Source organism: Apaloderma vittatum, unplaced genomic scaffold (assembly GCF_000703405.1).
Source record: "Apaloderma vittatum isolate BGI_N311 unplaced genomic scaffold, ASM70340v1 scaffold41067, whole genome shotgun sequence".
Lineage (NCBI taxonomy): Eukaryota > Metazoa > Chordata > Aves > Trogoniformes > Trogonidae > Apaloderma > Apaloderma vittatum.
In genome coordinates this window covers 9,160-21,167 of record NW_009727511.1, presented here as the reverse complement: position 1 = coordinate 21,167, position 12,008 = coordinate 9,160, and the positions used below count along the sequence as shown (strand labels likewise).

At 37.5% G+C, this 12,008-nt stretch overlaps 1 protein-coding gene across 1 annotated transcript; it reads right to left on the bottom strand.

The window, feature by feature from the left end:
- Positions 1–1,618: 1,618 nt before the first annotated feature.
- LOC104277134 (G protein-coupled receptor kinase 4-like) lies at positions 1,619–11,664 on the bottom strand. The gene is made up of 7 exons (XM_009873686.1): positions 11,586–11,664; positions 10,807–10,919; positions 6,432–6,509; positions 5,411–5,511; positions 3,987–4,079; positions 2,439–2,502; positions 1,619–1,777 (listed from the first exon to the last, which is right to left on the bottom strand). The coding sequence occupies exons 1-7, from the start codon at positions 11,635–11,637 to the stop codon at positions 1,619–1,621; spliced, it is 660 nt and encodes a 219-aa protein (XP_009871988.1). The 5' UTR covers positions 11,638–11,664.
- Between the last annotated feature and the right edge of the window lie 344 nt (positions 11,665–12,008).

Below are 12,008 nucleotides of genomic sequence, written 5' to 3'. Positions count from 1 at the left end.
CATCCCTACCCTCCAGCGTGTCAGCCACCCCTCCACCATCCTCTACCACAGGTACTTAAACATCCCCTCTGAACATCAGTATAAAATTTATCAGTAAATGGATTTAAAACCAAAGCAAAATGCATTTAAAATTAACATTTAAATGACAAAAATTCAGTGAAAAATAAACATTACCTAGGGTAAAGTTTAAGTTGGCATATCTTTGATAACTGTAAGTTATTTCACTGCTTAGTAATTAGAACTACTAATGGACGATAATTTACATAATAGCATCAACTTAAATTTTTAAGACTTAGATTTTCATTCTGTGGAATTTCTATTAAAAGTTATGTTAATTGTTTCACATCCAAGATACCTTTTTAAGCCTTAGTACACAGCAAGGTAATATAGCTAACCTGAATCAATATACTAGTCAAATGTCATGTTTATCTTGAAATATAAGGGCAAAAGTATAAGCAGTAGAATAATAAATTCTATGGAAATACTTAAGGATACAAAACCTCCTCTATTAAAAGTCACAGAAAAGCAGGATATGCAACTTCCAATGGCAATTAAATGGCAGACTCTTACAAAGTCACCCCTTTGTAAGTGCATTTATGAATGACCTCCAAAAATGAAATTCGAAAGCAGCACTAATTATAAGAAAATAAGTGTACGGGCAGGCAGAAGGAGGTAAGAGAAGAGAACAGAGAGCAATACACTGGAAGAAGAGACAGAGAAGCAAGATGGAAAAAGAGGGACATGGATCTGTTGCAGCATGTTCAGAGGAGGCCACAAAGGTGATCCAGGGGCTGGAGCACCTGTGCTACAAGGACAGGCTGCGGGAGCTGGGATTGTTCAGTCTTGAAAAGAGAAGACTTCAGGACCTAATGGCTCCCTTCCAATACCTGAAGGGAACCTACAGGAAGGCTGGGGAGGGACTTTTTACAAGAGTGTCCAGTGATAGGACAAGGGGAAATGGGTTTAAGTTGAAGGAGAATAGATTTAGATTAGATCTTAGGAAGAAATTCTTCAGTACAAGGGTGGCAAGACTCTGGAATAAATTGCCCAGAGACGTTGTGGCTGCCCCCTCCCTGGAGGTGTTCAAGGCCAAGTTGGACGGAGCCTTGAGTAGCCTGATCTAGTTGAGAGGCGTCCCTGCCCATGACAGGGAGGTTGGACTAGATGATCCCTAAGGTCACTTCCAGCCTAGGCCATTCTATGATTCTGTGATTCTATGATTCTATGAAATAAAGTATATGGAATATCCTCTTTATTAAACATAGGCAAACATACTCAGTCACAGGCTGCAGCAGAAACAGAATTTAAGTGATTATGCAAGCTCGAGTACTACAGAGCAACCTGTTTACCTTTAAACAGAGATTCACTGGCATCAGCTTGCTGAAATACAACCTAACATTTTGGTTGGGAGAAATAAAGCAGGCAGACCAAAACCAATATTGGATAAAAAAGTCGCCCCCACAGAATAGTCATAATCACGCACAGAACATTATATCAACCATTTCTCTCAGCAGCCATGCATTCTCTAAATAAATTAAAAACTGTCTTGTGTCCACAGGTTCCTGGAAGAGAGACTGAAATGAAGCAAACAAAGCAAGACAAACTTCTGACAATAAGATCACAAGTAGATACTTACTACAAACCTACTATTCACTTTTTCTAGAATTCTTTTTTCATTTAGAGCCATTGATTCTCCTTTTCTCTTCTTTATTCTCTTTTTTTCTAGCTTTTTACAAGCATACATTTTTCCTGTTGCCCGTACTTGACAGGCACACACCTAAAAAAAAAAAAGGAAGGTATGTCAGAGATGCTAGGGTTTTTTTAAAGAAGTTAAAGTTTCATTTTCTTTTTTCAAACTCTTGAATGCTCTCAGAAAATGAAGGTCCATAAACATCAATACAGAACTTTCATCCACAAAACACCTTTGAAGGGTCACAAAAGAAGTAGAAAAGGTGTTTATACAGAAACAAAACAATTTTTGTTGAGATTGAATAGTTCAGCAAAACTGTGGATCTTGTGTTGGTGAAACACCTAATGGTGGTAACAGTATACAGTTAGGCAAGCAGGACAAAGGACAAATATCCACACCATAATCAAGCAGGAGAACGATAATGGTAATTTAGTACCCTCCTTCCCCTTCAACATAGGGCTTTGGTTAAAATACGTAAGGGGAAAAAAAGTCCAATTAATTATAAACAGAATTAATAAATCTGTATATTTTTTGATTCGGTTCATTAATATTGTACATAATTATTTATTAGAAACTACATTCTTATTGCCAAATGAAATTTCTAAACAGAAGCAACTGTTGTCAGCAGAAGTTTTCTCCAACTTTGTGCATGCTCTACAATACTGGAACAAATGCATTAGAAGAAAACAGCTGCTTCTCTATATTAACCTTTTCTTCTTGCCCCACAGAAAGATACTTCTGTACTCACCTCTCCAAATCCACCTTTGCCAAGTACTCGGTAATGTCTAAATGTGTGTTTGGTTACTGGTTGCCTGATTAACAGAAAGAAACAATTACTGCAACAGGAATTACAAGAGTCAGCACTCCCCACCCCGAGGTCCATCTTCATGTTCTCCTTCCTGTTCTACAACATTTTACTCAACACCAGTTGCCTTGACCTCATGAACACAGCACGATGAGAAGCTGAATTGCAAATCAAAGGGGTGCTCTGACCAGAAACATTGGCTCCCTCATGTGGTCATCAGGCATTCACAACAGCAGGAAGAAAAATGGATCAATTAGACCCTGTGCTCTTGGTTAGAGCCTTATCTGTTCTCATCAGCAGTCAAGTTGTCACCTCCAGCCATCTCCCTGAGTTGCAGCACGCTGACACGTAGGCTGCGATTCAATGAGATCATGCTTACAACGCAGCATTTAACAGGTAATCTGTGCTTTTCCTTTGCTGTTCTGCTTTCTCGTAAAGAAAGAGTCATAGCGTGCAACAGCAGCTCGAGAGCCAAATTGTTAAGGTATAGCTGTAGTGAAAGAGCAACACGTAACTGGAGGCAGTAAAGGTGTCAGCCCTTCTAGGCTAAAACACTCCTAAACACGTATCAGCGCAGGGCTGTTTCATGGTGGTGGGTTGGGGTTTTTGTTTCAATTTGCTAAGGTCGCGGGTTCGATCCCCATTCGGTCCCCATGTGTTGCCTGATCTAGTCATCTCTGGTGGCAGGGAGGCTGGATTAAAATGATTTCTAAGGTCCCTTCCAGCTTAGGCCATTCTATGATTCTATGATTTTAGAAGAGCATTCATTGTTAACACAGCTTTGTTCTCAGTACAGCAAATGGAGGGTCCATTTGTTGTACTGAGAATTTGGTTTAATTGTTTGAGTAACTTCCCTAGTTCTCTTTTTGACTTTTTTCAGTCACATGAAGACACTGGATAATTGGAATTTCCCATAAAAATCAATGCTCAAGTACCTTAGTATTTGGATATGTGATCATGATACTCAGCAGCGCTGAATTAGAGTCTATTTTTACCAATTTCAGCCTTCTTAAACAGTTCAGACATCATTTAGTATTGTTTTAAAAGCCCAACCCAGATTCTGTTATATACAAATCTTGCTATCTTGTAATTACTAGATTTGTGTCCATACCACTCTCAAAAAGTAATTACCCAATCACCCTTATAAAACGAATCTCCTTATTTACCATGAATTAGAGAAACTAAAGGATGGTAGCATTCCCCCCCCTAAAATGGTATCCACCTGCATGCTTGACAGCCAAACACACACGATAATAAATTTGCATTTACCAAATACAAATTTACCACTTAAGACTACTGGACAGATGCTTCTATTGGAGCATTGACTCTCACTTTCGCATCAACATCATCCTTTACATCTTGTTTTTCAGGTCATAATTTCTTAGACAGGCAGTGTCATGCATTAGGACTCTACAGCATCTCCAGCATAACAAGCAGAACTGGCCATAAAGCAAAGCAAAATTATAAAGCAAACATTATAAATAAACTTACTTTTCCAGCCATTTCCACTGTAAAAACCGGGAAAAATACACACTTTCTTGGTAAGCTTCAAAAGGTCTTCTGCTTAGGTATTCATGGACAATCCTAGCAACAGGAATATGAAATCAACCCTACACTGAAAAACTGATGAAACAGGAGGTGCTATCAATCTATTAAAATATCAGTGAAGTGTAGAAAGGAAAACATTGTCACTGTGCTCTACAACAGTTTTAACCTAGGTGTCTCAAAGTGAGTGCCTGTCACAGAAAACTGTTCCTGTCAAAACACTAGTGAATGCCAAACTACTGTTACTTTGAGTTCGACCTCTGCATTCTCATTAAGTGTCTTCAAGCCCACCTAAACATCCGCCTCTCAGTAGCTATGCAATGCGTGCATGATCCCACAAATATGACCTCTGAAAGACACTTACAGGAGACTATCTACAAGCTTTCATAAGTTCTTTGCAGACAGCTATGTAAAATTTTATTCTAGGATTTGAAATGGAAATACTAAATGTCATACCCAAACATGAGCACCAGGTACCTTATCGTTCCCCTTGAACTGAACAGACTGAGGCAGAGGGGAGGGGGAAAAAGTCACTCAAACCGTATTCAGATATTTATTGGACAAAGGAAAGGGAATGACCTACATGACAGACCCTACATTTGAGACATGTTTTATTAGGTGTCCTCACACATCCCTTTCAATCTGATAATCGCAGGTTGTTATAAAGTATGCTTCTTTGTGTTGCTAGGGAGATGACCCAAGCAGTGACAAAATGTATTGTAATCCTTCAGACATGCTCAGGCAGGCCTTGAAGAACCAGTAATATTAGAAACACAAAGGCTTCAGAAAGACATGCAATGCTGGTAAACATGTACTGTCCCTCCAAGACAAGCCTTCCTTGCTGCTGCTGTGTGAAATATCACTTCATGACTTCAGAACAAAACCAAGTTGTATCTGTTTGTGTTAGCTATCACAATCGATCCTCTACTCCGCTATCTTAATGGAACACAACTGCTGGCCTCAGTGCAACCTGTTTTCAAGAACCATAAACTGTCTAACGTTGTTCAGAAACCTCTCAAGCTCCAGTTTATACCCATGTATTTTTCTGAGTTATCTTCATCATGAAACAGAAGTCACTCAAAAGGTAAGAATATAATAAAGAGAAATACTATTCTAACAGTATATGTGGTAATAGATAATAGTGTGATTTTATGCAAAAATAGCACTAAAGAAAAAGATCTGCAAAAGTCAAACGTCTAAATTATATCTGAAGGAAACTTAGTCCTTTAATAAATCAGTTCCAGATTTCTTATCTACAATAATTTCAGAGATCAACTACTCCTGCGTGTAATAAGTACACCTTTGATTTCTCTCAGAAACAAAATTTCTCTTGTGATACTCAAACTGAGCACTGTGCATTTTTAACTTACCTAGTACAGTCCATAAAGAGATCCTTAGAAGGGTTCTTTTCCAGTTTTGCTTTACATTCGTTTACTGTTTCCTGAGGTATTTCTGGCAAGTGTGCTACAGACTTTACATAATTTAAAAAAAAAGACAATGAAAGCAATTTCATAAATCAATGGAAGGATTAAAAATTCTGTATTCAAAGTGAAATGAAATCTTCTAATACAAGAAAAGGAAAGGAATGGTTTGGCTAAAGAGAAAACCAAGAAATTCATATTCAGGCAAATTTTTTATTTGTTCTCTATTACAGAAAAATGCGTTGAAAGCTGTTACAGTTATTTACTATTTCAGTATCTGGGGTAACAAACTTTGCAATAAGTTGGATTTCTTTTTCTTTCCATATGTCTACCACCACAAAGCAAGTCATCTATTTGGCATGGAAGGAGGGGGAAAGAAACACACATACAAGTTGGGAAACTATTTCCAAGCAGCCCAAAGAACAGACACGAAAAAATCAATCAGTGAGATCTAACACATGCAAAATTTCAGCTATTAATGATCTCCATGCAAAATACCAAGAAACAGAATGCTCTAGAACAAAAGAAAACAGAACAACATTTCACTTTGTGAAAACCTGCAGCAGTTCTGAACATTTACAGCAAAGTGACCAAGGCCACTCAGGAGTCAGAGAAGAAGTCCAAGAATTTCAAGGATTCGTCATTCTCACGTCCTCAGACTACAAAACTCTGAGTTACTTTGTTAATAAGTTTTCTTTAGATGCTAACTGAGTTTGTTTAAAAATATCTCTTTAGTTAAGACCAGTATTTTAATTAGAAAACGTAGGAGAATAAAGCAAAACGGTAGTCATCTTAAAAGCAGAGATCACTCAAGGTTTCTGTTCGAGTTGGTAAGAGTTTCAGAAACACAAAAATGGGACTAACAAAGTTTGAAAGTCAATTTACTAAAAACAATGCCACCACTTAGATCTCTATTTATCTGACATTTACAAAACACTCGAGACAACATTTTGCAATATAACATATTTACCCCATTAGTGAAGTACGTCTCTAAAACTTTCAGGCCACAGTCTATGCGCTTTTCATCTGAAGATACCTCGTATTCTGCCTACGGGAATGAAATTGAAAATTAAATTATGTTCTGAGCTACTTGGCACTGCAGGCTTTTACGTGATGCTAGGTAACTTTCAACATGAATAACGTAATGCACCCAATATAAACAGAACTGAAGGGTCTCATTGTTTAAAATCTATTTAAAGATTTTTAGGCTACATAGTGAAACATGCATGAAGAACAGTCTTAAGAAAGAAAGCACGTGCAATTTAACTTTTGGAAAGCATACAGAAACTGCATGCTAGAAGTGAAATTAGATCAATTACAGTGAAATAGTGTATCTTTAGTGTTGTAGGATGGAATGATCTAGATGGGAAATAATTAAATCAAAGTACACTAATCAGCTTTTTCTCCACTGTAATAATTTTTTTCCTTACACTACTACTTTCTACAAGGGCATGTTAACTGGAAATAAGCAAGATCTAAACCAAACCCTGTTTCATTCTTTGAGAAAATAAAACTGAGTAGATACAAAATGTCATGATTTATTTGACTTAGTAATACAATGCATTTTGCAGATAAACAGTTGGCAGCTTAACAGAACTCCAGAGGCAGCTTCTTATGAAAGACAACCAAACCAACAAACCATCAAAGAGATACTGGTATTGAAAATCTCCAAGAACTAGTTACTATTAATAATTTTATGGATTAATCTAGAACCAGACATCAAAGTTACAACATTTAAAAGTGGAAAGATGAATTTGCAAAGAACAATCTCAAACAGCAACTTGTATTAACTTTGTAAGCTGGGCCAACTCAAAGCTTATTTCATATCTCAGAGTGTAAATGCCTGCACCTGGGAACAAAGGCTCCATGGCAGACCTCCACAACGGAGGGACTGCATCGTACAAAACAACAGTTTGGCATATTGGCATAACAAGCACTAAGAATCTCATAGGAAGTTTGAAGTGATTGATCTAATCAGAAGTTACACACCTTTATAAAGAAAACCAGAACACTGAAAAATGACAGTTCAAGAACCAAACACACACACAATACTGAAAATAACAGAATCCCTGAATTCCTGTTCTACCATCAATTGTAACCAACCCAGCTGACTCACTGCTAAGTCATCAACATCTCTTTCTGCTGAGACAGTAGCATTAACCACTTCAGCACAGTACTCAAATCCATAAACAGTTGCAAGCCATTGGTTTTGCTACTTTAATTCCACAACAATCCATTTAATGGTAAGGAATTCCTCTGCAACTACCAATCGACTTGAGCAGGTCAGAAAAATCAATCACAGCAGTGCACTTAGCACCTTTAATATTTTCAGTTATGCCAAAGTAGTCTCTAATTTAATACAAACAGGCACACTGTTTAAAGTAGATACTGTAATTTAAAAGGAAGTTTAAGACAGCCTTGTCAAGTAATTTCTGTTACTCCAGAACTTAAAAGAGAGAAGTTTGAGCTGCAACTCATTCTTTCTCTACTTGAGTAAACTTGTCCCCAGCTGGTGAAATGAGTCACTAGATGACTGGATAACTATAATTCTTCACTTTAATTTCTATCACTTTTATTCAGTCATTTCACAACTCCTCTTTCTGTGAAGCCAAGCTGACTACAGACTTTAAGGTTATGCCTTCTCAAGAGTTAAAGCTTACCAGTCTTAGGTAGACATAGCATTGCACTACCTTGACTTTGCCATTTTGGCCTCCTAAAATAAACATAATCATAACCATGCTGAAATTGCATTGCTTCATGTAAGAAAATCAGAAAACTTTTAATTTTGATGCAAGGCTCTTCAGACTATGGCATTTATACCAGAAAGCTTATTTTCAGAAATATTTAAGTCTAAAATTTATTTTTAAAATAATAAAATAAAAAATTGACAAAACCCAAAGTAAAAACCCCACAACCTTAGCTTCTCCTTTCACATTACTGCCTTACAAACAAATTCAACAAAAAAATCCCTCAATCCCACCCCAAAAAAAAGCTTCAACAAGCTTGCTGAAGTCCAGTGCAGAGAAGGGAATCAGGCTAATTCAGGTGCCACCTGTAAGAGACAGTAGGTATTTTATCTCACTTCCTTGATCAAGACAGCAGGGTAGCTTTCAGATTATAAAACATAAAATTGAGATTAGCTGAGCGCTTAAGAGACCTTTCAGTGATTCACAAGCATACACTTCTTCATCATGATTTTTCAAATGTGAGTTAATAATAAATTGTGAAATCATCCCTTACATCTGATTATCTCAACTATGACAGTCCCTGCTAATTCACAGAAGGGTTGCGATCCACATAACAGTGTAGGTTGTGTATTTCAAAACAGTTCACATTTTTCAGTTAGTGGAAAATGCAGTTCCTTCCAAGAGACAGTGTCATCTGTAGGGCAAAGACATGCCTGCCTTACGGTCATGCCTTTTTTTCTCCTTTGTGCTGCCAAAGATTCTGCTACTCCTTATCTAAGCTTTTAAGAATTAAAAACATGTACAAAAGTTGTAACTGTTAAGGGTACGTCCACAGTTGTCAGTGGTGTCCCCATTGATCAACATTGGTTAAGGCTCTGGTTTACATTCACTTCAAGACATTTAGGTCCTTTGTTCTGGATTTCCATTCAATCCATTCCATGTCTCCACCTGTCAAATTGGTCTCTGGAATTTGGTGCTAGAAAATCTCCTACGAGTCACAAAAGTCCGCTGAGATGCACATGGGAAACAAGCCTAATTGCAAAGACTTATTGACAAACATAAAGCAATTCTACCATTTGACACTGAAGTCCCTCTTCAGCTGATGAAGCGCTCAGTTTATACTCCTGGAGAGGTCCGGAAGATATGGTGAGGTGGGGAGTGCAGCAAAAATCCCAAGCTTCCTTACACCCTGCACCTTTCAGAGCCCTCTTGCATTCCGATACTGTATTTTGGGGTGCAGGTAAGTGGCAGCACTACCCTACTTCTATCTTCTTTGCTCATTTGTTCCCTGAATGTAAGAACAAAACTGGGTGGGACGAGAAAATTGTTGTTTTGGTAGCTAACTCAGCGTAAGAAGACTGTAGCTTACTGTGCTTGGATTAACTATGCAGGACAAAGAATAAAAAGCTTTGAGCTGTTATTGTCTCCTCTTAAGGACTGCCATGTGCCTGCCTACTCTTTTCTTACCTTCCCCCTGGTTTTTGTCTGAGGATTATATAGAAATCATGGCTGCGGGCAAACTTCCTTCCTTCCCTTACTTCTTAGTGTTAGATACCGAGATGCAAATATTTAAGATAAAATGATTTCTTTTCCCTTGGTCTCTAAAATCTGGTTTCCCTCCTTCCATAGATGGTTCCCTAAATTTCCATCTCCATTGTATTTTTTTTTAATTAGTACATTCTGTCTAGCCTAGGGCTTCCATGCAAGTTGCAACATTTTCAAGTCTCTGTTTACAATGCTTTCAAGTCCGAGTATCATACATAATATTCACCGTACGCACATCCTTTTAGGCTCAAATGTCAAGCTACCTTTTTCATTCCCATTATGCCCATTTTGTAGTTCTGATTGTACTATGATGGCAGAGATTTTATATTAAACATCTTCCTTTAAGTAACAGAGCCAGAGTTTTTTAACATTCATCAAAAGTTACAGCTTTACAGTTGGCAAAGAGTAAATCGTACTGTATTTTCATGGATGCAGCATTAGTGAACAGATGTGTTTAGAGAAAATTAGTATTTTATAAAATTGTTGTGTATTAACCCTGGTAGGCACCTAAGCCCCACACAGCTGCTTCCTCACTCCCCCCTAGTAATAATCAGAAAACTAGAAGTCAGAAAACCTATGGTTTGAGATAAAGGCAGTTTAATAGATAAAGCAAAGCTGCAGGCACAAGCAAAGCAAAACAAGAAATTAATTCACTTCTTCCCATCGGCAGGCAGAGGTTTAGCCATTTCCAGGAAAGCAGGGCTCCATCCTCATGAGTAATGGCTATTTGGTAAGATAAGTACCGTAACTCCAACTTCCCCCCTTCCTCCAGCTTTTTCTTGCTGAGCATGGTGTCCTACGGCCTGGGATATCCCTTTGGTCAGCTGGGGTCAGCTGTCCCGGCTGCTTCGTGCACCCCCAGCCCCCTCGCAGGCAGGGCAGCGTGAGAAGCCGAGAAGGCCTTGACGCTGTGTAATCGCTGTTCAGCAATAACTAAAACATCCTTGTTGTCAACATTGTTGTGATCAAAAATCCAAAACATAGCACAGCATGAGCTACAATGGAGAAAATTAACTCTATCCCAGCCAAAATGGCCACAAAATCCAAGTTTTTACAAACAAAACCGCATAGCTGTTGCCTATTAAGATCCACCTCCAATTTCTCACTGCTTACCACTGCATCCAGAAATTCAATGCATCTTTTTAAATCTGGTCTGGAATCACAGAACTGTCTGAAGAGAAGTCTTCCTATTGGCTGCTTGTCACAAAGCTGGCTATAGTCTCTTTCTGAGAAAGAAATGATAAGTAAATATCTTGATTTGTTTTTATCTTTGTCATAGCATGGTCCTTACTCCCATTCGAGAACAGGTCAGAAAAATACCAAGAAAACATTAAGATTTTAAATTAATAGTTTTAGCAAAGACATGCAGTGATCCCAAAGAACAGTGAAACACTCACTTCCGGCCAAATTTGTCTTTTAGAGACCGTCATATTTATTAAAAACACCACGAATGATATGGCTAAGTTTCATTTTGGTTGGGGGGCTGAAAGCAACAATACCATGAAATAACTATCCCAAAGTAAGCAAGATTGTTTGAATAGAAGGAATACAAGAGAGTAACAGAAAAGGTTAAAAAATTATCACAAGATATTAAGAAAAAGGTTAAATATTTTATGACATCATTCAAATTACAATTCTAATTCATGGTATTATAAATTTATCCTTTAGGAGCCGTTTCCTTTAGCAAACAAGGAGCTGTGATACAGCTTTTATCTTCTCATACATTTATATCTTCTCATAAATTCTCCAACACATTAAAAGTTTAATAACTTTCTTTACTAATTAGTATTCAGAAGCAAGACAGAATCCTTTCAGAAAACAGCACCAACTCTTACACTTCCTTGTTAAAAAAAAAAATCTTTTTTTTTCTGACCATTCTTCAGGACACCTACCGATCGAGCATCTGATACCTTCACAATGACTAACCGGTGGCAACTTCAGCATCTCTTTCCATTTTTTACTACGCCCACTCCGTTTGCCTAGAAGAAAAATACGAGTAATGTAAAACACAACACATAGTAATGAAACAAAATACACTTAAACACATTTTGTATACTCAAACTGTACATAAATATCCTCTTTCTTTTTTTAAGGGTAGCAATATAATAGTAATAAGAATAGACCCCATTAATAAATGAGTGGGCAATGCTCAAATACACACCATTTATTCTAAACTACAGGAAGACAGAGGACATCGGAAAGAACCCAGTTGTTACAGAATTCAGATCTTTTCAATGATTCAGATTTTACAGACTAGTATTAAACTGATTTTAAAAAAACACCACAATATTTTTCACAAAAAAATATCTGTGCTC